The sequence below is a fragment of the Salmo trutta genome, chromosome 21 (assembly GCF_901001165.1).
Source record: "Salmo trutta chromosome 21, fSalTru1.1, whole genome shotgun sequence".
Taxonomy (NCBI): Eukaryota; Metazoa; Chordata; class Actinopteri; order Salmoniformes; family Salmonidae; genus Salmo; species Salmo trutta.
The window spans coordinates 30,391,768-30,419,303 of record NC_042977.1 but is presented as its reverse complement, the minus strand read 5'-3'; the positions used below and the strand labels follow the sequence as shown (position 1 = coordinate 30,419,303).

Genomic DNA, 27,536 nt, shown 5'->3' with positions numbered 1-27,536 from the left:
GAGTGAACCCCTTTCATAGATTGTTTGATAAATGGTGAAAATATACTACACAGAAATTCTCTGTGTGACACACTTCAATATATCAATGATCCATTTGTATTCTTGATTCATATACATTTCACTTCTTCTTCCTTCTCGAGTCTTAATTTCTCTTGAGGGCTACTCTTCTTCCTGTGCACCTGTGACTTGTGCTTCCTGCTTCAGACAGTCCCTCTCTGCTTCACATTGGTCCCCCATCACCCACCCTACACCCTCTACCCCAAACCACATCCTATACACTGTCACCATGTCACATGCACACAAATACACATGCATCCCCCTCTCGTTGAAAGAAAATGAGAGAGGGGAGAGCGAGAGAGGCTAAGCAGTGGGGTTCCCCCCCACACCACTATCACAGGTCAGGAGCTTTCCCATCAGCACCCACAGATGTCACAGGAATACGAGTAACACACGCCACCTCTTGTGATAGGCCTACACGCCACCTCTTGTGATAGGCCTACACGCCACCTCTTGTGATAGGCCTACACGCCACCTCTTGTGATAGGCCTACATGCCACCTCTTGTGATAGGCCTACACGCCACCTCTTGTGATAGGCCTACATGCCACCTCTTGTGATAGGTATTCACTTTTTCATATCATTTAATAGAACAGCAAAAAAAATGGTTGATTACAAAAATAATTGTAAGGCTGTACAAACTAGGGAAGATTCTTTCAGCGCCCCCATTTTTAACATTGATCATTGGGTCAAACTACTGACACTGACGATGGAGGCACAGTCCAGTCTTACGTTGAAATTACAGTAAGGTATTTTAGTCCAAGACCTGAGTATACTGTACACTATTCAGGAGAAGCGATGTAAAGCTCATTGGTCAATCTACATTCATGTCCATGGCTCCTGGGGCCTGTTTGTGTGTTACTCCTGCATGTGTTGCAGGGTCCTCTGGTAGTCTCCTGGAGCTAAAGGGGAGCTCTGTTGCAGGGTCCTCTGGTAGTCTCCTGGAGCTAGAGGGGAGCTCTGTTGCAGGGTCCTCTGGTAGTCTCCTGGAGCTAGAGGGGAGCTCTGTTGAAGGGTCCTCTGGTAGTCTCCTGGAGCTAGAGGGGAGCTCTGTTGAAGGGTCCTCTGGTAGTCTCCTGGAGCTAGAGGGGAGCTCTGTTGAAGGGTCCTCTGGTAGACTCCTGGAGCCGGAAGGGAGATCTCTGTGTGTCCCTGGAGCTCGTAGTCACTCAGGCAGTGACTGCTGCTCTGCTGGCTGAAGTATAACATGCCCCTGGCAAACATGGGCTCCACCTGCAACACATGCAGGGGTCACACCATGAATGATGAATGAAAATGAAGAAAGACTGCTCCCATTTACCTAATCTCTCTTGGGCAGATTCTGTGTGTAAACCGAGAGAATCTGTCAGGGCTGTAATCGAATGGCTGAGATAACTAGCCGCAGTAGTTTCTGTGTTTGGGTTTTCATCACTATTTGAAATTATCACAATTGGGCGAAGGCGGCGCTTCAATATATATACATGGGGGGGTGATTTCAAGCCTGTGTGCGCAGTAGTTAATTAGTGGAGGAGGGAGACTTTCCTTTATGAGGGTGGAGACATTGCTTCCTCCCTGGTACAACGGAACTCTCAATTGTTAACACGTATTGACCCAGAAGTAAATAAGGAAGCTGACCATATTTCGCAAGAATTTATTTCTGGGTAAACCAAGAATAGCAAATACCAAATCTCTTCCTTCCCCTCCCCCTTGGGCCTAACCTTCAGTTTCTGAAAATGTGTAAGGTATAAGCAATACGCACTGCCCTTCTTATACCTATCCAGATCCTACAGATTTGCAAACATCGATGGGTTAGGGCCAAGAGAGTGGGGGAAGAACCGATTTGGACGTGTTGATAGAGTCCTTTGTTTATCATCATGAGTAACAAGGCTAGGCAGGCTATATTTTGTTTTCTTTTTATTTCAGCCTTTATCATGTTGGACTGTTATTGTAATGCACTGTTGATTCCAACCATAATAAGATAGCGAGAGTCTGTAATGTACTGTACCTGTGCTGTGATCATCTTGGCCTGGCGCTGGGGGTCTGGGTACTCGTCTCCGAAACACAGCACCACCTGGTGCCTGGGCATGGGACGGCCATGGTGGGCATACCCCTGCAGCTCTGGAAGGAGGGATGGAGGGAGTGTACAATGAGTTTATCACCTTATTTCACCCACAATTCACCAATTCGCCCCCTAACAGCTGAAAACATCTACTTTGCTCATGAAGGAAGGACGTTCAGCTTGAGAGAGATGGGTATTGTGATTCAGTATCACTGCATGGAAAATGCTAAAATTAAAAGGTTCACAGAATGAGAAAGAGGAGTCAGAGAAAGCTTTTTCCAGTCATTTGCAAGGAAGTCGTTGGTGTTAAAAAATGAGTGGTTCACATGTAAACTGCAGCTAGAGACTGAGTGGTGGACCACAGGAGGTGGGCGGGGGCTGTTTCATGGACACTCCACTGACAGGCCGCCGCTGAGAACATGACAGGTTGCATACCCACTGATACCACAGCATGGAGAGGGACTTCACATTCTACAGTAGGTATCCTCACCACCATCATCAATGTTCAGCACCATCATCAGCTCACAATCAAAATACTGTTTCTCACCAGTGAGGAACTGCTGGGTGTCAAACAGCTTGCAGGTCTGTTCTTTCTCCAATTTATTGGGTTTGTCCGTGTAGGGTGCCAGCGGGCCTTCCCAGTACACTCGGCTCTGGCACAGCCGCTTGGCATAGAGCCCATCTAACGTCATCCACAGGAGCACGCCCCTCTCCAGGACGTTGGGCAGCTTCTCTGCCCCTCTCCTCTGAGACTGGGGGTAAGGGGAGGGGAACTGCACCGTCTCTGCACCACTGTACAGCCTGTCCTCGGGGGAGGGGGAGGACGGAGAGGAAGATGAGGAGGAAGAAGTGATCCGGCAGCCTTCAGGACTAGAGGTGGTTACCTTCTTGACCAGAGACTCACGGTAGAACAGGGATACGTGCAGTCGGAAGTCTGGAGGAAAGAGGGGGGAAGATGTTAGAGAATTAACCAGTAAGTAAAAGTATTCCAAAAAAGATTGACAGCTGTCTGAAAACAAACGCATTCTTTCCATGTGTTTAGTCGTAATAAACATCTGAATCCGTTTCTGATATGAAGATGCCTGGGGAAGTTGAAATCACTTTCAATGGCTAAAAGTCAGTTTCCTCTTGCAAACAGTGTATATAGAAAGAAAGTGAATGACAGAAGTTATCAAACTGCTGAACTTTACGACTTTCTTAATCAGCCGAGCTAAACATTAAATACTGTTCCATTTACAGACAATGCAAAAGGAGCCAGTTCTGTATTTTCAACACTGATAAACAATACAATTATTTTATTTAATACTGCGTATGTTACTGTAACTGTAGTGGTCCCTGCAGTCACCCATCTAAAATATCAACAACATACAGTTGAAGTCAGAAGTTTACATACACTTAGGTTGGAGACATTACAACTCGTTTTTCAACCACTCCACACATTTCTTGTCAACAAACTATCATTTTGGCAAGTCGGTTAGGACATCTACTTTGTGCATGACACAAGTCATTTTTCCAAGAATTGTTTACAGACAGATTATTTCACTGATTATTCATTATATCACAATTCCAGTGGGTCAGAAGTTTACATACACTAAGTTGCCTGTACCTTTAAACAGCTTGGGAAATTCCAGAAAATGTCATCGTGGCTTTAGAAGCTTCTGATAGGCTAATTGACACAATTTGAGTCAATTGGAGGTGTACCTGTGGATGCATTTCAAGGCCTACCTTCAAACTCAGTGCCTCTTTGCTTGACCATGGGAAAATCAAAAGAAATCAGCCAAGACCTCAGAAAAAAATTGTAGACCTCCACAAGTCTGGTTCATCCTTGGGAGGAATTTCCAAATGCCTGAAGGTACCACGTTCATCTGCACAAACAATAGTACGCAAGTATAAACACCGTGTGACCACGCAGCCGTCATACCGCTCAGGAAGGAGATGCGTTCTGTCTCCTAGAGATGGACGTACTTTGGTGCGAAAAGTGCAAATCAATCCCAGAACAACAGCAAAGGACCTTGTGAAGATGCTGGAGGAAACAGGTACAAAAGTATCTATATCCACAGTAAAAAACGAGTCCTATATCAACATAACCTGAAAGGCCTCTCAGCAAGGAAGAAGCCACTGCTCCAAAACCGCCATAAAAAAGCCAGACTACGGTTTGCAACTGCACATGGGGACAAAGATCGTACTTTTTGGAGAAATGTCCTCTGGTCTGATGAAACAAAAATATAACTGTTTGGCCATAATGACCATCGTTATGTTTAGAGGAAAAAGGGGGAGGCTTGCAAGCCGAAGAACACCATCCCAACTGTGAAGCATGCGGGTGGCAGCATCATGTTGTGGGGGTGCATTGCTGCAGGAGGGACTGGTGCACTTCACAAAATAGATGGCATCATGAGGTAGGAAAATGATGTGGCAATATTGAAGCAACATCTCAAGACATCAGTCAGGTGGTTGGTAACACGAGATAATAATTCAGTACGCTCCAATACATCGTACTAATCTTCTCTTTGTGTCTGTCATTAACACTGGTCAGTGGTGTGGAATTACAATACAATACACACATGCTGTGTGCACAATAACTGAAAAAGGTGTGCGGGAATAATTCCATGATATCTTGAAGGAAATTAAAAGACTAGCTAGCAATGGTAGTAGTAGTAGTAGTAGTAGTAGCAGCAGTAGTATTAGTATAGTTAGCAGTAGTAGTAGTACTGGAGTCATATTACTCCAGTGCTAGCCTCCCTACACTGGCTTCCTGTTAAGGCAAGGGCTGATTTCAAGGTTTTACTGCTAACCTACAAAGCATTACATGGGCTTGCTCCTACCTATCTTTCCGATTTGGTCCTGCCGTACATACCTACACGTACGCTACGGTCACAAGACGCTGGCCTCCTAATTGTCCCTAGAATTTCTAAGCAAACGGCTGGAGGTAGGGCTTTCTCCTATAGAGCTCCATTTTTATGGAATGGTCTGCCTACCCATGTGAGAGACGCAGACTCAGTCTCAACCTTTAAGTCTTTACTGAATACTTATCTCTTCAGTAGGTCCTATGATTAAGTATAGTCTGGCCCAGGAGTGTGAAGGTGAACGGAAAGGCTGGAGCAACGAACCGCCCTTGCTGTCTCTGCCTTGCCGGTTCCCCTCTCCCCACTGGGATTCTCTGCCTCTAACCCTATTACCGGGGCTGAGTCACTGGCTTACTGGTGTTCTTCCATGCCGTCCATGGGAGGGGTGTGTCACTTGAGTGGGTTGAGTCACTGACGTGGTCTTCCAGTGCGTGGCGCCCCCCCCCCCCCCCCCACTTGAGTTGTGCCGTGGCGGAGATCTTTGTGGGCTATACTCGGCATTGTCTTAGGACGGTAAGTTGGTGGTTGGAGACATCCCTCTAGTGGTGTGGGGGCTGTGCTTTGGCAAAGTGGGTGGGGTTATATCCTGCCTGTTTGGCCCTGTCCGGGGGTATCATCGGATGGGGCCACAGTGTCTTCTGATCCCTCCTGTCTCAGCCTCCAGTATTTATGCTGCAGTAGTTTATGTGTCGGGGGGCTAGGGTCAGTCTGTTACATCTGGAGTATTTCTCTTGTCTTATCCGGTGTCCTGTGTGAATTTAAATATGCTCTCTCTAATTCTCTCTTTCTCTCTTTCTTTCTTTCTCACGGAGGACCTGAGCCCTAGGACCATGCCTCAGGACTACCTGGCATGATGACTCCTTGCTGTCCCCAGTCCACCTGGCCGTGCTGCTGCTCCAGTTTCAACTGTTCTGCCTGCGGCTATGGAACCCTGACCTGTTCACCGGACGTGCTTGTTGCACCCTCGACAACTACTATGATTATTATTATTTGACCATGCTGGTCATTTATGAACATTTTAACATCTTGACCATGTTCTGTTATAATATCCACCCGGCACAGCCAGAAGAGGACTGGCCACCCCTCATAACCTGGTTCCTCTCTAGGTTTCTTCCTAGGTTTTTGGCCTTTCTAGGGAGTTTTTCCTAGGGAGTTTTTCCTAGCCACCGTGCTTCTTTCACATGCATTGCTTGCTGTTTGGGGTTTTAGGCTGGGTTTCTGTACAGCACTTTGAGATATCAGCTGATGTACGAAGGGCTATATAAATACATTTGATTTGATTTGATTTAGTAGTAGTAGTAGTAGTAGTAGCAGCAGCAGAAGTAGTAGCAGCAGTAGTATTAGTATAGTTAGCAGTAGTAGTAGTACAAGTAGTAGCAGCAGTAGTAGGAGCAGTCGTAGCAGAAGTAGGAGTAGTAGCAGTAGTAGCAGTAGCAGCAGTAGTAACTTAGTAATCTAGAGGTAATAGAATAGCATGTACCAGAAAGGGTAGACATGTTGTGGTCCATTTTAAATGCTGTGGGGTGAGACTCTGAGGAAGAGTAGGAACAGAAGGAGCCAGTGAACTGATAACCTGAGGGGAGAAGATAAATAAATACTGTTATTAACCAATGAATGAGTGTTTTTAGTGTACATATCATGGAGGATGAATTACTAGACCTTGTCTAAATAATTTCATATCAGGAGGAACCTGACTAAAGACTGTTAAATGAAGCCCTCATTATTTTGGAGAACTGGTGGTTACCAAAGCCTTCACTGTCAAACCGTAGCTGTTTTTACAACTTGTGTGTGTGTGTATGTGTGTGTGTCACTCAGATTAACATCTGTCAAATCTGTCATACAGAACACTGACCTATACTATAGCCTTTCACTATCTGAAACCAAGTTAACATGAGAACTAGTGAAGTATGGTGTTCACATGGCTTCATCTCTACCTGGCTCCTCTGTACTTGTACTGAAGGACATGTACTGTGGAGTCTTATCTCTCCATATTTTCATTCCTATAATCAGTGTCTTCCCCATGGTCATGCCATGTCTCACCGTTATCTGTGTGTGGCCCGGTGTGCCAGGGTCGGCTGAGTGGCTGTGGGTAGTGGCACTGGTTGTACTGCAGCTCAATGTGGGGTGGCTGGTGAGGCTGAGGCTGGTCCAGTGCGTGGCTGTACTCCCTCCACTCCTTCCTCTCCTGAGGAATCATGAATCCGCCAGACACCTGGGGACAGGCCAAGGGGAGAGGAGACAGCTGTTAGTCAGGTAGTGGTGGGTTCCTGATCCACACCCAGCAGGGAGAGAGAGCTGTGAAGATCTTTGAAGGTACAATTGAAGTCAGAAGTTTACATACACTTAGGTTGGAGTCATTAAAATTCGTTTTTCAACCACTCCACAAATTTCTTGTTAACAAACTGTAGTTTTGGCAAGTCGGTTAGGACATCTACTTTGTGCATGACACAAGTCATTTTTCCATCAATTGTTTAAAGAAAGATTATTTCACTTATAACTCACTGTATCACAATTCCAGTGGGTCAGAAGTTTACATACACTAAGTTGACTGTGCCTTTAAACAGCTTGGAAAATTCCAAAAAATGATGTCATGGATTTAGAAGCTTCCGATAGGCTAATTGACATATATTGAGTCAATTGGAGGTGTACCTGTGGATGTATTTCAAGGACTAGCTTCAAACTCAGTGCCTCTTTGCTTGACATCATGGGAAAATCAAAAGAAATCAGCCAAGACCTCAGAAGAAAAAAAAAATTGTAGACCTCCACAAGTCTGGTTCATCCTTGGGAGCAATTTCCAAACGCCTGAAGGTACCACGTTCATCTGCACAAACAATAGTACGCAAGTATAAACACTGTGGGACCCCGCAGCCATCATACCGCTCAGGAAGGAGATGCGTTCTGTCTCCTAGAGATGGATGTACTTTGGTGCGAAAAGTGCAAATCAATCCCAGAACAACAGCAAAGGACCTTGTGAAGATGCTGGAGGAAACAGGTACAAAAGTATCTATATCCACAGTAAAAACATAACCTGAAAGGCCTCTCAGCAAGGAAGAAACCACTGCTCCAAAACCGCCATAAAAAAGCCAGACTACGGTATTTCAACTGCACATGGGGACAAAGATCGTACTCTTTGGAGAAATGTCCTCTGGTCTGATGAAACAAACATATAACTGTTTGTCCATAATGACCATTGTTATGTTTGGAGGAAAAAGGGGGATGCTTGCAAGCCGAAGAACACCATCCCAACCGTGAAGCACGGGACGGCAGCATCATGTTGTGGGGGTGCTTTACTGCAGGAGGAACTGGTGCACTTCACAAAATAGATGGCATCATGAGGTAGGAAAAATATGTGGATATATTGAAGCGACATCTCAAGACATCAGTCAGGAAGTTAAAGCTTGGTCGCAAATGGGTCTTCCAAATGGACAATGACCCCAAGCATACTTCCAAAGTTGTGGCAAAATGGCTTAAGGATAACAAAGTCAAGGTATTGGAGTGGCCATCACAAAGCCCTGATCTCAATCCCATAGAACATTTGTGAGCAGAACTGAAAAAGCATGTGCAAGCAAGGAGGCCTACAAATCTAATTCAGTTACACCAGCTCTGTCAGGAGGAATGGGACAAACTTCAACCAACTTATTGTGGGAAGCTTGTGGAAGGCTACCCAAAACATTTGACCCAGATAACCAATTTAAAGGCACTGCTACCAAATACTAATTGAGTGTATGTAAACTTCTGACCCACTGGGAATGTGATGAAAGAAATAAAAGCTGAAATAAATCATTCTCTCTACTATTATTCTGACAGTTCACATTCTTAAAATAAAGTGGTGATCCTAACTGACCTAAAACAAGGAATTTTTCCTTGGATTAAATGTCAGGAACTGTGAAAAACTGAGTTTAAATGTATTTGGCTAAACTTCCAACTTCAACTGTACCTGTTGCAGGGGTAAACACATTACCTTACCTGGCTCTGTAGAGATGGGTATAGAGAGTGCATAGGGTAGCTGTTGACTGATCTCATGTGGGACATTGTCTCTGCCATCTTGATCCCTACATTACAGAAACGTAACATTAGACATCACATCATAGAAATCTATGTTCTAATGCAACATTATGTGGTGGTCCCTCCAGAAATATGTATGTCCTCAATAAGAAGTCAAATCAAATGAAATTGTATTCATCTGTCAACTGTCATCCTTACAAGTAGAGCCTTTTCAACAGAGCTCAAGGCTATTCAGCCTCTTCAAACAGTTGAATACAGAAACTATAGAGCCATGCGATAACAACATGTGTAAAGTGTCTCAACCCCTAGGTTGCAGGTTTGGTCTCGAAGAGTCAATCCTAACTGAGACTGCCATATGAGAGTGACAAAGGGTTCTTCTGATGGTGGAGCCTTCAGGCTTGCATAACAAAGGCTGGAGGTTAAGTGTGTATGCTGTGCATTCTGCACTGGGTAACTGAAGCCTTCTAAAAAAAGCGTCAAGGCCTTTTTGGTACACACATCGGCTTCCTCTCTGCTTCCTGCCTCATCAGACGATGGAGGCAAAATGAAACATTGCTGGCTGTGTGTGTATGTCTGCTCGGCTAGGTTCAGTCAGACAACCTGAGTTTGGGCTCACCCTCTATGTAAGCAGGTGGGTGTTCTAGGGATGGGCAGACTACAACATTTCTCAGAAGCACAAGTTACGGTTTTGTTACGGCAATGCAGGTGTAACTTGAACCCTAGTGCATTATTACCTTTGACACATGAAATCTCTGATATCAACTGCCAGTAGCCTATATCACTTCACTATGGTACAGTACAGTACAGTCAGAACAGTAGGCATTCATGACATGGACTTGACTTTGATAATACTACAATAACATGAACAAAACGTGCCTCTCTTAGCTCCCTCCGGTATGATTCTGTAGACTTTGAAAGGATCGGAAATGTCCAGTTGGCTTCGCTCCACCAGCTCATCAAAGTCATTGCTTTTGTTCAGAGCACATCGCAGTCTGGTCTTCCATGTAGGGGGGTCTGGTTTGTCCACTCCTTCCCTATGTTTCCCTTTGAACAATGCCCAGGCCTGCAATTATCAACAACATCATGATTTGACTACCTCTCTGCATTCAATTTCAATTTACCTGGCGATAAGTAAGGCATTATGGGCCTGCATCAAAATCAACATATCATGGTCTTTGCCTTGAATAAATTCTCATTGCCTTGAACAAAGATCATCACTTGCTATACTGTAGTAAAAATCAACAGGTAGTCTATAGCAAATACTGTAAATTACACCAGACCAACTAGACTAGGTCTGGAGATAAATAAGTATGAATATGATTGAGTTAGCTATACTTTATGGGGTTCCTGCACACTATATTCAATATTCACGAGTTGTAAATAGTAACTTAAAAGTAGAAGAAAAACAATAGGAGAAGTCGGGTAAAGTGAAGGTGTGGGTCCTAACTCACCTTGAAGAGCGCAGCATCCTCGTCACGATTGTAATCCTGTTTGCCCGCATGTTTCCACGGAATCCTGAAAATGCTTTTCTCTTCATTCTCCCAAACCAGTCCGGGATAGATGCAGCTGTCAATCTGATCGATCAGCCACTGTCTAAGTTTCCCATTGCCACAAATCACTGACAGGCCGCAGTCCCCCTCTAAATTCATCTCTTTCGAAAAACACACGCAATAGAAGGATGGGCATGATGTGGGACCAATTAGTCGATCATGCAATGCAAAAGAAAAATACATTGTCATTTGGTGTTGAGTGATGGTGGTTAATGTTATTAGGTAAATCATGTTTTTATCAAATATTATCACTGATAATTTGAGAGTATAATCATTGAGATTATTACATATGTTTAATCAACAACAACAAAAATCACAAACAATAAGTAAGAATTAAATAATTTAAGAATTAAACACTTCTGGATTTGTTGGTCATCTTGATTCAAAGATATTTAATTAATATTTTGTAGGCTCATAATTGCAATCTGAAAAACAATGTTATAATCACATGCATAAACTTAATAACGTAATAGCCTAGTGTTAAGTGCATCAACATCACTGCGTCAGTTTCAGGACGTTTACCCTCTTCTATGTTCACTATGAATGAGAATAAACTCCTTACCTCTAACCATGTGAGCGTCTCTGAAAAGTAATGAAATCGATCTCACGGACACTGTTCTCAAGAGAGAGCATGGGATGACCTATTCTTAAATATTGTCACATCTTTATGGCGGTGTCTTGACTGGGAGGAGCCTTTTCACTTTATGCGTTCGGCACTATGCGCTACATTTCTTTGAAGCTTATCGGAGAACAACCTACATACAGTAGCCTACAGTAAGTGGATGGGGATTCCCTCTCGACTGGCAAACACAGGATGCAAACACCGCCATGGAATGGAACAATTACCTGCGCTCAATATCAAAACAGAAACTCCTTAAAATCGTCATTATGTCAATAGATTGGGTTACCATTCTATGTTTATGCTTTAAATAGTCTACTGTATTATGAATCCTAAAATATAATTGTTCTTGAGTTTACAGTGCATTTGGAAAGTATTTAGACCCCTTGACCTTTTCCACATTTTGTTAGTTACAGACTTATTCTAAAATGTATTCAATTAGTTGTTTTCCTCATCAATCTACAAACAATACCCCATAAATTCAATTGATTGGACATGATTTGGAAAGGCACACACCTGTCTATGTAAGGCCCCACAGTTGACAGTGCATGTCAGAGCAAAAACCAGCCATGAGGTCGAAAGGAATTGTCTGTTGAGCTCCGAGACAGGATTGTGTCAAGGCATAGGGAAGGGTACCGAAACATTTCTGCAGCATTGAAGGTCCCCAATAACACAGTGGCCTCCATCATTCTTAAATGGAAGAAGCTTGGAAACACCACGATTCTTCCTACAGCTGGCCGCCCAGCCAAACTGAGCAATCGGGGGAGAAGAACTTGGTCAGGGAGGTGACCAAGAACCTGATGGTCACTCTGACAGAGGTCCAAAGTTCCTCTGTGGAGATGGAAAAACTTCCAGAAAGACAACCATCTCTGCAGCACTCCACCAATCAGGCCTTTATGGAAGAGTGGCCAGACGGAAGCCACTCCTCAGTAAAAGGCACACGACCGCCCGCTTAGAGTTTGCCAAAAGCCACCTGAAGACTCTCAGAACATGAGAAACAATATTCTCTGGTCTGATGAAACCAAGATTGCACTCTTTGGCCTGAATGCCAAGTGTCACGTCTGGAGGAAACCTGGCACAATCCCTACAGTGAGGCATGGTGGTGCCCACATCATGCTGTGGGAAGGGGCTGGGAGACTAGTCAGGCACGAAGGAAAGATGAACAGAGCAAAGAACAGAGAGATCCTTGATGAAAACCTGCTCCAGAGCGCTCAGGACCTCAGACACCTTCCAACGAGACAACAACCCTAAGCACACAGCCAAGACAACGCAGGAGTGGTTTCAGCACAAATCTCTGAACGTCCTCGAGTGGCCCAGCCAGAGCCGGGACTTGAACTCGATCGAGCTGTGGAGACCTGAAAATAACTGTGCAGCGACGCTCCTCATCCTACATGACAGAGCTTGAGAGGATCTGTAGAGAAGAATGGGAGAAACTCCCCAAATACAGGTGTGCAGGCTTGTAGCGTCATACCCAAGAAGATTTGAGGCTGTAATCGCTGCCAAAGGTACTTCAACAAGATACTGAGTAAAAGGTCTGAAAACTTAATGTCACGATCGTCGTAAGAACATTCAGACCAAAGCGCAGCGTGAAATCGGTTCGACATATTATTTGAAGTGAACCACACAAAAAAAAACAATAAAGAACAAATGAAACGTGACGTTCTGGAGTGCTCACAGGCAACTACACAAAAACAAAACAAGATCCCACAAAACACAGTGGGGAAATGGCTGCCTAAATATGATCCCCAATCAGAGACAACGAAAAACAGCTGCCTCTGAATGGGAACCATACCAGGTCAACAAAGAAATAGACAACCTAGATTACCCACCCTAATAACGCCCCGACCAAACCAACATAGAGAATAAAAGGCTCTCTATGGTCAGGGCGTGACAGTACCCCCCCAAAGGTGTGGACTCCGGCCGCAAAACCTGACTCAATAGGGGAAGGTCCGGGTGGGCATCTAGCGTTGGTGGCTGCTCCGGTGCAGGTCGTAACCCCCGCCCAGACCCCGGATCCGGCCATGGCGCCGGGCTGAACGTCGTGCCTGGACTGGCACTGGCGCAGAAGAGGGCTCGGCCATGGAGCTGGGTTGAACGACGCGCCCAGACTGGGCACCGGCGCAGAGGAAGGCTCTGGCCTTGGAGCTGGGCTGGTCGCCGTGCCTGGACTAGGCACCGGTGCAAAGGAAGGCTCCGGCCTTTGAGCGGGACTGGACGCCGTGCCTGGACTGGACATCGGCGCAGAGGAAGGCTCCTGCCATCGAGCGGGACTGGACGCCGTGCCTAGACTAGGCACCGGCGCAGAGGAAGGCTCCGGCCTTGGAGCTAGACTAGACGCCGTGCCTGGACTGGGCACCGGCGCAAAGGAGGGCTCCGGCCTGTGGACCGTCATAGGAGGTTCCGGACTGTGGACCGTCGTAGGAGGCTCTGGACTGTGGACCGTCGTAGGAGGCTCCAGACTGTGGACCGTCGTAGGAGGCTCCAGACTGTGGACCGTCGTAGGAGGTTCCGGACTGTGGACCGTCGTAGGAGGTTCCGGACTGTGGACCGTCGTAGGAGGTTCCGGACTGTGAACCGTCGCCGGAAGCTCTGGACTGTGAACCGTCGTCGGATGCTCAGGACCGTGAACCGTTGCCGGAAGCTCTGGACCGTGAACCGTCACCGGAAGCTCTGGACCGTGAACCGTCACCGGAAGCTCTGGACTAGGGACCGTCGCCGGAAGCTCTGGACTAGGGACCGTTGCCGGAAGCTCTGGACTGGGGAGCATCGCCGGAAGCTCTGGACTGTTGATGCACACTGGAGGCCTAGTGCATGGAGCCGGTACAGGTGGCACCGGACTGGTGACACGCACTTCAGGGCGAGTGCGGGGAGCAGGCACAGGACATGCCGGACTGGGGAGGCGCACTGGAGGCCTGATGCGTGGGACCGGCACAGGTTGCACCGGACTGGTGACACGCTCTTCAGGGCGAGTGCAAGGAGCAGGCACAGGACATGACAGACTGGGGGGGGGGGCGCACTTGAGGCCTGATGCGTGGGACCAGCACAGGTTGCACCGGACTGGTGACACGCTCTTCAGGGCGAGTGTGAGGAGCTGGCACAGGACGTACTGGGCTGTGGAGGCGCACTGGAGACCTGGTGCGTAGAGCCGGCACAAATTGTACCGGAACGATGACACACTTCACTCGGCGAGTGCGGGGAGCTGGCACAGGACGTACTGGGCTGTGGAGGGGTACTGGAGACCTGGTGCGTAGAGCCGGCACACATGGTACCAGACAAATGATACGCTCCTCAAGGCGATTGCGGAGAGCTGGCACAGGACGTACAGGGCTGTGGAGGCGTACTGGAGACCTGGTGCATGGAGCCGGCCCAGTTTTTACCAGACTGCTAGCACGCTCCTCAGGACGAGTACAGAGAGCTGACTCAGGTGGCATCAAAGAGATAACACGCTCCTTAGGGCAAATGTCGTGCATCATACACCAACACAACAACTCTCTCATTTCTCTCTTCTCCAATTTCTCCATTAACTCATTTACGGTCTCTGACTCTCTCCGTTCACTCTCCTCCAATTTCTCCCTCTTCTCCCAGATTGGCTCTGGTTCGCTCCTCGGCTCCGCCGACCATCCCGTGTGCCCCCCCCCAAAACAATTTGGGCTGTCCTTTGGGCTTTCCTTGTGAACCCCTTGTGAACCCCGGCATCGTCGCTGTCCTCCCTTCTGTCCTTGCGTCTGCCACCAAGGAAGGCGATCCTGTCCTGCCAGGATTTCCTCCCAAGTCCAGGATCCCTTCCCATCCAAAATCTCCTACCAAGTCCAGGACACTCTCTCCTCCTGGGCACGCTGCTTGGTCCTGTTGTGGTGGGATCTTCTGTCACGATCGTCGTAAGAACATTCAGACCAAAGCTCAGCATGAAATCGGTTCGACATATTATTTGAAGTGAACTGCACAAAACAACCAATAAAGAACAAACGAAACGTGACGTTCTGGAGTGCTCACAGGCAACTACACAAAAGCAAAACAAGATCCCACAAAACACAGTGGGGAAATGGCTGCCTAAATATGATCCCCAATCAGAGACAACGAAAAACAGCTGCCTCTGATTGGGAACCATACCAGGTCAACAAAGAAATAGACAACCTAGATTACCCACCCTAGTCACACCCCGACCTAACCAACATAGAGAATAAAAGGCTCTCTATGGTCAGGGCGTGACACTTTAAGTGTTGTATTTCATTTTTATATATATTTTAATTTTAAAAAAAATCTAAAAACCTGTTTTTGCTTTGTCATTATGGGGTATTGTATGTAGATTGATGAGGGGGGGAAACAATTTAATCCATTTTAGAATAAGGCTGTAACGTAACAAAATGTGGAAAAAGTGAAGGGGTCTGAATACTTCCCGAATGCACTGTATATAATTTTCATAATTTAGTTATATTTCTTTTCAAATTTAATTTCTATTTCATTTAGTCAACCCTCCTGATAGGTGATTACAGTATTACACTGATATGGTATATTTTAGTGGAGAAGAGTAGATTAATTTAATTAACAAATAGCCTACAATATAGCCTAAATTGGTTTTACTATGGCAATACTGCTGCCCTCCAGTGGTTGTGAAATGTGCATAACCTTAAATATCAACTGGGTCTATTTCATAGACTGTATGATATATCTATTGGAGGTCTACACTATAGGTAAGCTACAGACAAATTAAATGTAGTTACTTTTCAGAACTAGTTGCACTCATGCCCAGCCCTCTCTATCCCTCCGATGCTGACAGTGAAAGGTGGCTGAAAATGTTGTTTTTACTGCTGTCATGCAAGGCTTCCTTTGCATTAGACACAAACAGGAAATAGACCCGAAACAGAGAGCACAGAGAATGTCTTTCTGTCATCACATGGTATCTGACAGCACACACAGCAGTTAATAACCATTTAATCACACAATGACTTGAATCCTTTTATTATTGCACAAAAAGCTGACATGGCTTCAAGAAGAAACAAATGACATGGTAACAATATTATACATTTTCAAGATTTAGAAAAACAAGTACAAATACAGAACGTGGTATACATAGCTATATACATAAAATAGGGGTAATGAAACCAGTAGTATTAGCCATAATAAAACATCAATAAACCTTCTCAAAATGGTGCATCAATCGGCCCATCCTCCCCCAGTCTTCTCCAGCAAAGGGACAACAACAGAGAGAGAGACTGGTCCAACGGCGTACTGACAGAGAGAGAACCCCCCCTCTTGGGGCCAGAGTGGTATCATCCCACAATGCAAGACTTAAGACCTGGATAAGGGGTCTCAGGTACCCTGCAATCCAGGAGGGGTGGACGGCTCAATATTCACCTCCACCGCCACCCCGTTGGGTTTGAGACTCCTTGTCAACAGGATGCGGATGTCATCCTCGTCATTGAAGGGACTCTCTTTGTACTCCTGCCGAAGCCACTCCCTGTACTGGAGAGACAGACAGCAACATACAGTATGTCAATATTCTTGTCTGTTGAGGCAGCTGTATACTCTTCCTCAAGTAACTACAAGGCTACTCCTCTCTCTGAAGGCTTTAATGCATAACACATACATTTTCTATGGTAAGAAACTCCTTTTTATTGAACTTCCATTCCCTCCAAGAGTGCCTGCATCTCTTACACTGTCACCTGTACCTAGACTGACATCTTTCCCCCTGTCCTCCCTCTATCCCCCTCTGTATTGACCTGGTCAGCGTGAGTGGTCTCAAACTCCTGGAGCTGGCGCTGAAACCCCAGGTTGGGGCCAGCGCAGGGCCGAGCCACCCTCACAGCAGCCAGAGCCTCCTGCCAGCCCAGCCCTGTCACTGTCATGATGTAGGCCACCACCAGGGAGACACTCCGAGACACACCCGCCAGACTGCATGGAGAGAGGAATGGATGGTTAACCTCTTAAATGTAATGGCAAAATGTAGATTCCCGCCTAAATAGACTTACCCAAAACTAACTGCTATTTATGTGTAATTACATGATTCTGACATGCAAAAACATGGCATATTTGGAAAGAAGACATCTGGGAGATTATGAGGAAATGATCAGAAGATAGATAGGAGTTACATAGTTCAGAATACACAAGATCAAGTGCACACAAAATAACCTTTCTTTTTTTTATTGACAAGCTATAAGTGAATAATTGATGACTAGAGCTGAAAACACATAAGATGCTTCCACAGCATGTGAACAATATCAGAAAGCAAATGGGATTGATAGACCTAACAACTAGAAATGGGCAGATGTTTTAGTAAGTGGTGTCAGGTGTGGACGTTTCCAAGTGTCCCTAAACCTCTCCAAAGTGGCATATGTCTGTAAATTAGATCGTGCTAGTACATATTTGCAATCCTTAAATGCTATTTGTTCAGTATAAAAACACAATGTCTACCATATCAACCTCACTCAGACGTTGTGGTGGTGTTATGAGGTATCCAGGGTACATTCAAGTGCCCTTTCAACCTCTCCAAAGTGTCAGAATGTGGTAATTGCACTGTTTTTGCACACTGGGGGTGCCTAAAAGTTATTGTTCTTTATAAAAACTACATTTCTTAAACACCATCCTCTCTCAAACATTGTGGTGGTTTTGGGGGACATACAGGGGATTCCAAGTGTTTTTGTAGCCTCTCCAAAGTGCCTGAACGTTTAGCCTAGGTATATCCAATGTATTGGTCCCACATACAAATGAACTGTTTACAAAAACAATATAAAAGCAATAGATATGCATAAAAAAAATCTGAAATAGAAATAAGCTGAACTATTTACAAATGACATTCGTGTTCGTTTTACATCCCAGGTGAAGGTGATTAGATTTCACTTTCACCATAGCTTGTGCATGTCATGATAGTCTTTGAAGCAGTCCCTCTCCCATCCCCCCCCACCCCCTGGGTTTTGTGTAATGCTTGCAGATCTTCCTTTTGTCTTTTGGCATGTGTGTTGGATAGTGGCACTCACTTTGAGTGGGGGGGGGGGGTATTGTGATGGTTGTGATGTTGCTTTGGGCCCCCAATTCAACACCAGCTGCTGTTGGAAGGCCAACTGGGAGAGAGGGGTTTGACCTTTGCTTTGGCCATCTGCTTGTGGAGAATAAAAGTATTTACTGTAGCAATGTCCACAAAGTGGTAAAAAAAAAAGTATTATACCACTTCCTGGTCTTGTGGAGGACCTGGTAGTAGCCTATCAGAGCATCAGATAGGTCGACACCGCCCATGCTGGCATTGTAGTCCTTCACAGAAACAGGAATGGGGACATTCTTCCTTACCCATCACCCATTGGCATTTTTCACGCTCCTTGAGACATTGAATGCCTTATGCTGTGTGGTGAGCATAGTTACTTCCCTAGCAGCTTGTTAATCCTGATCCAACGTATGGCCCCCCTCTACGCTGTCTTTTCATGTGGTTGTCACGCCCTGATCATAGAGAGCCTTTTATTCTCTATGTTGGTTAGGCCAGGGTGTGACTAGGGTGGATTATCTAGGTTGTTTTATGTCTATGTTGGCCTGGTATGGTTCCCAATCAGAGGCAGCTGTTTATCATTGTCTCTGATTGGGGATCATATTTAGGCAGCCATTTCCCCACTGGTTTTTCTGGGATCTTATTTTGAGTTAGTGCATGCTGCACCTCTTATGTTACGGTTCGTTGTTTGTTTCCTTTTTGTTTTGTAAGTTTCACAAAAAATAAAGATGTGGAACTCAGAGCACGCTGCGCCTTGGTCCGTCTCTCCACACAACCGTGACAGTTGTTTACCTTGGTCTTGGGGAAACCGATTCTGTTAGGACGAATGGTGACACAAGACCCTATTTTCTTTATCAAGAGGTCTATGAAAACTATGGGACTAGAATAAAAATTGTCCACAAAGAGCTTGTACCCACCGCCAAGTAAGGGGAAGTCCATCAACTGCATAACAGAAATGGAATAATGTGTCCCTGAACAAAGAACAAGGGGGGTGTAACAGTCAGTATCTGGTGTGGCCACCAGCTGCATTAAGTACTGCAGTGCATCTCCTCCTCATGGACTGCACCAGACTTGCCAGTTCTTGCTGTGAGATGTTACCCCACCCTTCCACCAAGGCACCTGCAAGTTCCCGGACATTTCTGGGGGGAATGGCCCTAGCCCTCACCCTCCGATCCAACAGGTCCCAGACATACTCAATGGGATTGAGATCTGATTGAGAGCCACATCTGCAGTCCTCATGCCTCCTTGCAGCATGCCTAAGGCACGTTCACACAGATAAGCAGGGACCCTGGGCATCTTTCTTTTGGTATTTTTCAGTCAGTAGAAAGGCCTCTTTAGTGTCCTAAGTGTTCATAACTTAATTGCCTACCGTCTGTAAGCTGTTAGTGTCATAACGACCGTTCCACAGGTGCATGTTCATACATTTTTTATGGTTCATTGAACAAGCATGGGAAACAGTGTTTAAACGCTTTACAATGAAGATCTATGAAGTTATTTGGATTTTTACAAATTATCTTTGAAAGACAGGGTCCTGAAAAAGGGATGTTTCTTTTTTTTGCTGAGTTTAGATGGAAAGAGTTCCACGTATAGGCAGAGGCTGAATCGGCTAGCACAAAGAGCTTGTAGCCACATTTGGTCTGCTTATTTTTCATATATCGCTTCAAGCCAATTCAAGACTTTGAGGCAACCATGCACTCATCTATAGATAGATTTTGAGCAGGCTGGAGGTAAGTTTTGCATGACTCCACCATGTCATGGTAAAGGGGCTTGACTCTTGCAAGACGATCATACCCTGCAGTCCCCTTCTGGTCATTCTCCTGATCCTTTTGTGGGTCACTCATGTGAACAGTACGGTTGATGGTCAAGAATCAGGTTTCACTAATGATGGAGGTGGGGAACTCAAACCGATTGAGTGGGGACTTGCTCCAGTTGTCAACTAGTCTTGATACCTTTACCAGTCCCATGTAAATCACCAAGGAAGTGTAGTTGAGCATGTCACCCAAGGTGACAGGTTTTCAGGACATCTTCCTTCCCCCCTGCTGCTTCTTGTCCCCATACTTGTTGGTATTACTAATTAGTGTTCCCAGTACAGAGGTTGTAAAGTAGAGCTGAAACAGCTGTAAGGGGCAGTATGTTTCATCACTAACCAACTGTGGGCCTTCAGTCGTTTGGGTTTAAACCAAAATTGTTCTGGTTCCTCATCATCTTCAAAGACTGTATGCCACCTGTCCTCACTTTCCTCTCCCTCTGTTGTGCTGCTTCCACTGCCTCTCCCTCTGTCTCTCCCTCTTCTCTATTGAGGCCTAGATCTCCTCCCTGCCCCCGCACCTCCAGATGAACTTGCACAGAGGGGACTGGTGCCAGGGCCTGCAGTGGGGGTGGTTGAAGAGGAGTGGGGTCTTTGCGAAGTAGTGGTTGTAGAATCATCAAACGGGGTGATTGACACAGCAGTGGGGGTGGTTGAAAAGGAGTGGGGTCTTTGCAGAGTAGTGGTTGTAGAATCATCAGACGGGGTGATTGACACAGCAGTGGGGGTGGTTGAAAAGGAGTGGGGTCTTTGCAGAGTAGTGGTTGTAGAATCATCAGACGGGGTGATTGACACAGCAGTGGGGGTGGTTGAAGAGGAGTGGGGTCTTGCGGAGTAGTGGTTGTAGAATCATCAAACGGGATGATTGACACAGCAGTGGGGGTGGTTGAAGAGGAGTGGGGTCTTTGCGGAGTAGTGGTTGTAGAATCAACAAACGGGGTGATTGACACAGCAGTGGGGGTGGTTGAAGAGGAGTGGGGTCTTTGCCGAGTGGTGGTTGTAGAATCATCAAACGGGGTGATTGACACAGCAGTGGGGGTGGTTGAAGAGGAGTGGGGTCTTTGCCGAGTGGTGGTTGTAGAATCATCAAACGGGGTGATTGACACAGCAGTGGGGGTGGTTGAAGAGGAGTGGGGTCTTTGCAGAGTAGTGGTTGTAGAATCATCAAACGGGGTGATTGACACAGCAGTGGGGGTGGTTGAAAAGGAGTGGGGTCTTTGCAGAGTAGTGGTTGTAGAATCATCACATTTACATTTTACATTTAGTCATTTAGCAGACGCTCTTATCCAGAGCAACTTACAGTAGTGAATGCATACATTTCATACATTTTTTTTTTTCCTGTGCTGGCCCCCCGTGGGAATCGAACCCACAACCCTGGTGTTGCAAACACCATGCTCTACCAACTGAGCTACAGGGACGGGGTGATGACACAGCAGTGGGGGTGGTTGAAAAGGAGTGGGGTCTTTGCAGAGTAGTGGTTGTAGAATCATCAGACAGGGTGATTGACACAGCAGTGGGGGTGGTTGAAGAGGAGTGGGGTCTTTGCAGAGTAGTGGTTGTAGAATCATCAGACAGGGTGATGACACAGCAGTGGGGGGTGAAAACCTTGACTGTCGGGGGCGCTTTCAGGGGAGGGGTGGCTCCCAAAAGTCATCATCCAAATCTTCTGCATCCTCCACTCTGTGGTGAATAAAATAAAGGGATATATTGTTGTAAGACACAGAATTACAGTTGACTAAATTTACAAAACTACATTACTGTAAAGTAAAAACACCAAGCCTAAACTTTATCTGTACAGTGACTCTCATATAGAAGGTGTGAAGCACACACAATGCAAACAGTAACACAAAGGCAGAGGTGACAACCACAAATAAACAATGGCCATGAGAGTTTAGTGGCCTCTCCAAAGTTACAAGGATGAAACTTAGAACAGCAAACAGTGAACTAATATGAAACATAGACAATAACTACTTTGGAAATATATAACATTGAAATTACTTGTTGCATAGGCCTTTGGTAACTAAATCCAAAGCACAAAAAGCAGACAATTTGTAAAAAACTAAATACCTATAGTAAATATATAAAGTCATGAAAATAATTACTTACAGATCTAAAAGTGGATCCAATCCTTCTAGAAAGCAATCTTCGTCGGCCGAGTCGAAATTTTCGTTCCTCTTGATCCGAGTCCGACTCCAGTATTTTATTCAAAGCTTCTATGTCGGTAAACTTATTCATAGTTGCTTTCTTTTTAGGTTTCTGTTCGATATTCTTAGTTTTTACCTTTTTTTACCCCTTGAGAAGCATTTTATGCTAAAGTTCAAGAAGAGTTAAGAAAATATTTACAAAATAAACTAAAGTAAAAATAATAAAAAGTAACACAATAACATAATAATAACGAGGCTATATACAGGGGGTGTTACTTGTCCACTGATGGTTAAGGGCTTGTAAGTAAGCATTTCACGGTAAGGTCTACACTTGTATTCGGCCCATGTGACAAATAAAGTTTGATTCGATTATGATTTGTTTGATGAAAACGTTGTGTAAAATAAACATTTTGACTCTCTGCACTGGTGATCAATAACGGTAGGTCACAGGCAGATGAATAAGATATCCTTATGATCTGTGGAGTCCCGGCTTTCGGTGTTCATCAACGTATTCCGTGTTTATTTCCTTTATGCTTCACAACGCTAACCGGAATGTAGGTAGCAGCCATCTTGAAATGAGGTTATCGGCTCGGCCTGCCGTTATAAATTCGTATGCCCATATATGGTAATAAGTCACACCAAAGATTTGAAGGCGCCGATCAATAGCCAAGATACTCAGCTTTCCGCAGACATCCTGGTTTTGCAGATAGGGGCTACCGTTCTCATACCAGCCTGAATTGAATAAAACAAATCAAATAGGGTCCCCAAATATGGGGACTTTAAATTTAAGAGGGAGAGATGGATAGGGGCTGGCATGGCCATGATAGAGATAAAGGGCATGGACACGAGCAGGTCATATTAATAGACAATACATTTACTTGAATTGGAAGTCAAAGATAGAGGCTGTGGAGGCAACATTAGAAAATGTATATAAAGGAAGGGTCTTCTGTATTTCTCAGAAGACCCTCACCAGAGATACCTCAGATAATTTAACAACACAATACATTCAAATCAAGATTGTTTTTTGGGGAAGTTCAAGAATAGCCTTCTGTGTTATCTGTCTATGTGCTGCTTACCATAGTCACACATGGGTTCACTTGTGAGCACTCAGATTAACCCAGAGATACAGTAACAGATGGACAAATGAAGAAGTTTATGACTCACCAGTGGACCAGACAGCCCTCTCCTTTCAGCCGGGACTCGTGCATGAACATGATGCTCTGTTTGAAGTGCTGTGTCCTGAGAAGGACACACATACAGGTTATGTACAGTCATAAGCAGGTCATAACACAATAACAAACCAGTTACCATTCCCACAATGGTAACAACATTGTATCTGTTGTGGAAGACAAAGCATATAGGACAAGTAACATTAAAGTCGCCAAAAAAGCTGTAAAACGGGCCCTCCACCCCAGTCATAGAAAGTGGGGGGATGAGTGGGTAACGAGTCATAATGCTGAGAGGAGAACGACTCATAATAATGGCTGGAATGGAGTGAATGGAAAGGTGGAAAAACACACATGGAAACCATGTGTTTGATGTGTTCGATACTATTCCATTTATTCCATTCCAGCCATTACTATGAGCCCATCCTCCCCAATTACGGTGCCATCAGCCACCTGTGGTGTGCGAGCAGTGAAGGGTATGGGTGAGGGGAGGGCCGTAGCGGTGAGCATGGGTGTGTTCTTCTAGGCCCGAGGGCCATCCATCTATCCTCCTGACAGGACCAGGATGAGCAAGTAGTGTCTGTCCGTCTCTGGCTAGCCAGGGCCAGTTTAACATTTCACCTGCAGGTTTCACACACCTTGCTGGAGAGGCAAGGTGTGGGAGTAACAGGGGAGTTGACAGTGACATCTGGGTGCCTGGGTGTTAGTGTGTGCGTGAGTGCGTGCGTCTTTTTCGGGAGTGTTATAAAAATAGAGGCGCAGTGCAGACGGACGTGGCAACTCATAGAGAACCAGAGACTTCCTGTTCCTTCCGGCATAGAGGACCAGGCCACCTGCACTCTATGCACTCAACCAGAGGAAATGTGTGTGTGCATATGTGCATGTTTTACAGCATCGATCTATCCACCTATTTATGTATGTATATGTTGATATGTCGGTGCTCAGTACATCTCTGCATGTTTTTTGTCTAAATCCTAATGAGTAAAAAGCATTACATGATTTCTCATTAGAGAAATAAGAAGCTGAATCGCCTAGTTAGCTGGTGATTTATTCAGTGCTTTGATTCACAGTCAACTGGTGAGCATGTGAAGCATATCATTTTCATATCAGGAGAACATGAACTAGAGACGCCCACGCAGAGTGTGTGTGCTGGATAGAATGGATCTGACTGGTCTAGTCTGCTTCAGTCCGGTGCTGTTCTGTTCTGTTCTGTATGGTAGCCTTGTGTACTATGTGGTGCTGTGTGTTGGGGTACTTACAGGTTTTGTGTGGGCAGGTCTGCTGCTGAGATGCATAGATAGGTAATCTCCTGCAGGAAAACAGACAACTGTTCTATGCTCTAACACAATTACAATCTAATAGGCAAAGCATGCCGGCAGGATCGTTGTAAACACCACTCTGTGCACACTATTACATAATGCTCTCAGTCTTACAAGTGTGTCTGCAAACAATAAAAACCATTATGTAAGCTTACACACCAGGTCCTATCCTATAGACTGTGTTTCTGATGTGGTGATTGCAGCTGTAGTGAGGAAGTAAAGAAATGGGACAGACTGTCCTAGTTTCTATAGGGAGTAGTAGAATATGAGAACACCAAATCCCACACAAGCTAGAGCCAGAGCACTGGGTCAGAAACTAAAATGAATACTCCTCTCTACCGCCTACTCCCTCCCACAGAGCTCATACAGGCTCCAACAAATGGTTTCTATTGATGTAATGTGAACCTGTTTTGTTTGGGATGGGGCCTAGTCTAATATTACACACTAAGCCACATTCCCATACTGCTGTAGCAGTCATGAGGACTGACATGGGGACTGTCAATTTATTTACTTAACCAAACTGTGTCCGCATTTTTGGATGCAGATCTTGATTTGTAACATTAACATCCATCTAAATTGGATCTAGCGAATGGTCCACTGGGAATTGTTTTCTTACCGGCAGGATAGGGGCTGCACTGTCATGGATGGAGAGGATGTGTGTGATGTTGTTCCTTGCTAACTGTTCCCTGTCCCTCGCATCTAAAGGAAAACAAGTATTGAATGACAAACACATGAATCATCTATTAAATATTCATAGAATGTTCTCAAATATGAATGTGCCACTGAAATGTATTGGAAGGGAAAATGGTGAAGGGGTGTCTTCATTGGTCTTATCCTTAGCTCAAGCCTTTCACCAGCATAGCTGGGAAGAAACACTTACCTTTGAAGTTTCCCAAGTACAAGTCAGGCAGGACCTATGGGAAGATAAGCATTGAATATTATTGTGTGACCTGTTGTTTACATTCACCAGTGTTCTTAAACCTGACATAATTACAACAAGCATTTCATTCATTACCCAAATAACTAGGCTAAGCAACCATATTACTACTTAAAACACAAGCCCCTGGGCCTATACTCCTGTGCCACTATTGACAGCAAAGACGAAACTCAAATATATAGCCTGTGTTCTCAAGGCAAGACAACACGGAGGTGTAGAGACTGTATATTTAGTTTGACACCAAATACCAGAGGCGAGTGAGCTCACATAACCGACACAGTTCACTCTGACGCCACACAAAATAATAGTGATAATAAGACATGTTAATGTAGGATCTGTGTGTGTGTGTGTATACTACCGTTCAAAAGTTTGGGGTCACTTAGAAATGTCTTTGTTTTTGAAAGAAAAGCTAATTTTTTGTCCATTAAAATAACATAAAATTGATCAGAAATACAGTGTAGACATTGTTAATGTTGTAAATGACTATTGTAGCTGGAAACGTCGTAATAATACTTGAAAGTACTACTTAAGTAGTTTTTTGGGTTATCTGTACTTTACTTTACTATTTATATTTTGGACTACTTTTACTTTTCCTTCACTACATTCCTAAAGAAAATAATGTAATTTTTACTCCATACATTTTCCATGTCACCCAAAAGTACTCGTTGCATTTTGAATGCTTAGCAGGACATGAAAATGATCAAATTCATACACTTATCAAGAGAACATCCCTGGTCATCCCTACTGCCTCTGATCTGGAAGGCTCACTAAACACAAATGCTTTGTTTGTAAATTATGCCTGAGTGTTGTGTGACCCTGGCTATCCCTAACATTCCCTTTTACTTGAGTCATTGGGTACTTTTTCATCCACTGTGTGTGCATGTGCGAGCGTGTGTGTGCGAGCGTGTGTGTGTGTGTGTGTGTGTGTGTGCCTGTGTCCCTCATACCTCTCCTCCCCCATCTCAAACCCAGCTGGAATAACAGTGATGAGAGGTGCAGAAAGCTTTTCCAATTGAAATGAGTTGATGACACCTGTTGTGTACACCAAGTACCAAGCCAACATTTGAGAAGGTAATTTGCTAAAGTATCCATGATGACATGTAGCCTACAGTATGTGATAAGACACAGCAATGCATTTCACCCATAAGTAATATCACCAAATGTAGCATGCTTTGATCATTTTCAACAGAAATCTGTCCAATGTGTAGCCAAGGAGTTGGAATGTAAAAGCACAACGCCTACACACCGGGTGTGTCTACTTTGATAGACAGCTAGAGTCATTAAAGTGTACAGTGTACAGTAGCATACATACAGCGACAAACAGACACTCTTACGGCAGATGGCCTGAAGTGGAATATTGTATTCTGCAATTGTGCACCGATTCAATATAAATTAGATGTAATACGTGTTTATAACACCAATAGAACACACGCATTAAACACATTTGACTACACGCGTTTGATTGACATTCTATATTCATTGAAACCCCCTGTCTACAGAACTACTGTAGCCTACTCAGCGACCGCAACGCGTAAACTTTGCTTTAGGAGCGCATGCATAGGCTGTATATCAACGAATAACATACCTTATTGAGCCCATTACCCATTCTAAACGAAGAATTCTGTAAAACCAACAAATGGAAATTACGGCATTTATTGTTGTACTCTTGTCTCTAGAAGTAGGTCTCCAACAGCTTTCCCAAGAGCTCCCCAAATTGCGAGCGATCGAGGACTCACACAGTCTGCAGCAGCGCTGTTCCTTAAAGCTCCCGATGTTTTCAATGCTTCCTGGGATATGTAGTTTTTGCTTATCTAGAGAGGCATGGTCTCTGTAAATGAAGGATGGCAGGCCTACGCTTATTTTTATATTCACATTTTTTATACAGTCTATGCCATAGACTCTATGGGTAGGCTTCACCTACAGTTGGCTCCAAAATGACTGCCACCCCTGACTGGCAACACATATAAAAATATATAAAAAATATAATTAGAGATAAACTCAAAATACCAACATGTGAGAAATACTGTACATTATTAATGTTTCAATGGAACCAAACAAAATCATACATTTATTTAATAC

At 44.8% G+C, this 27,536-nt stretch overlaps 2 protein-coding genes across 3 annotated transcripts; both read right to left on the bottom strand.

Moving 5' to 3' along the window:
• Window positions 1-77: 77 nt before the first annotated feature.
• Window positions 78-11,441, bottom strand: LOC115157141 (interferon regulatory factor 4). Of its 2 annotated transcripts, XM_029705125.1 has the most exons (9): window positions 11,055-11,441; window positions 10,394-10,593; window positions 9,819-10,005; window positions 8,904-8,989; window positions 6,978-7,149; window positions 6,418-6,510; window positions 2,642-3,028; window positions 2,041-2,153; window positions 78-1,289 (listed from the first exon to the last, which is right to left on the bottom strand). In XM_029705125.1, exons 1-9 carry the CDS (start codon window positions 11,062-11,064, stop codon window positions 915-917), a joined length of 1,623 nt encoding a protein of 540 aa, XP_029560985.1. In that variant the 5' UTR covers window positions 11,065-11,441; the 3' UTR covers window positions 78-914. The 2 variants fall into 2 exon arrangements, with proteins under 2 accessions (XP_029560985.1, XP_029560986.1); XM_029705126.1 differs by lacking the exon at window positions 6,418-6,510.
• Window positions 11,442-16,054: 4,613 nt separating this feature from the next.
• On the bottom strand, window positions 16,055-27,222 carry dusp22b (dual specificity phosphatase 22b). The gene is made up of 7 exons (XM_029705123.1): window positions 27,043-27,222; window positions 25,401-25,434; window positions 25,137-25,219; window positions 24,461-24,510; window positions 23,200-23,274; window positions 16,832-17,003; window positions 16,055-16,574 (listed from the first exon to the last, which is right to left on the bottom strand). Exons 1-7 carry the CDS (start codon window positions 27,061-27,063, stop codon window positions 16,422-16,424), a joined length of 588 nt encoding a protein of 195 aa, XP_029560983.1. The 5' UTR covers window positions 27,064-27,222; the 3' UTR covers window positions 16,055-16,421.
• Window positions 27,223-27,536: the final 314 nt, after the last annotated feature.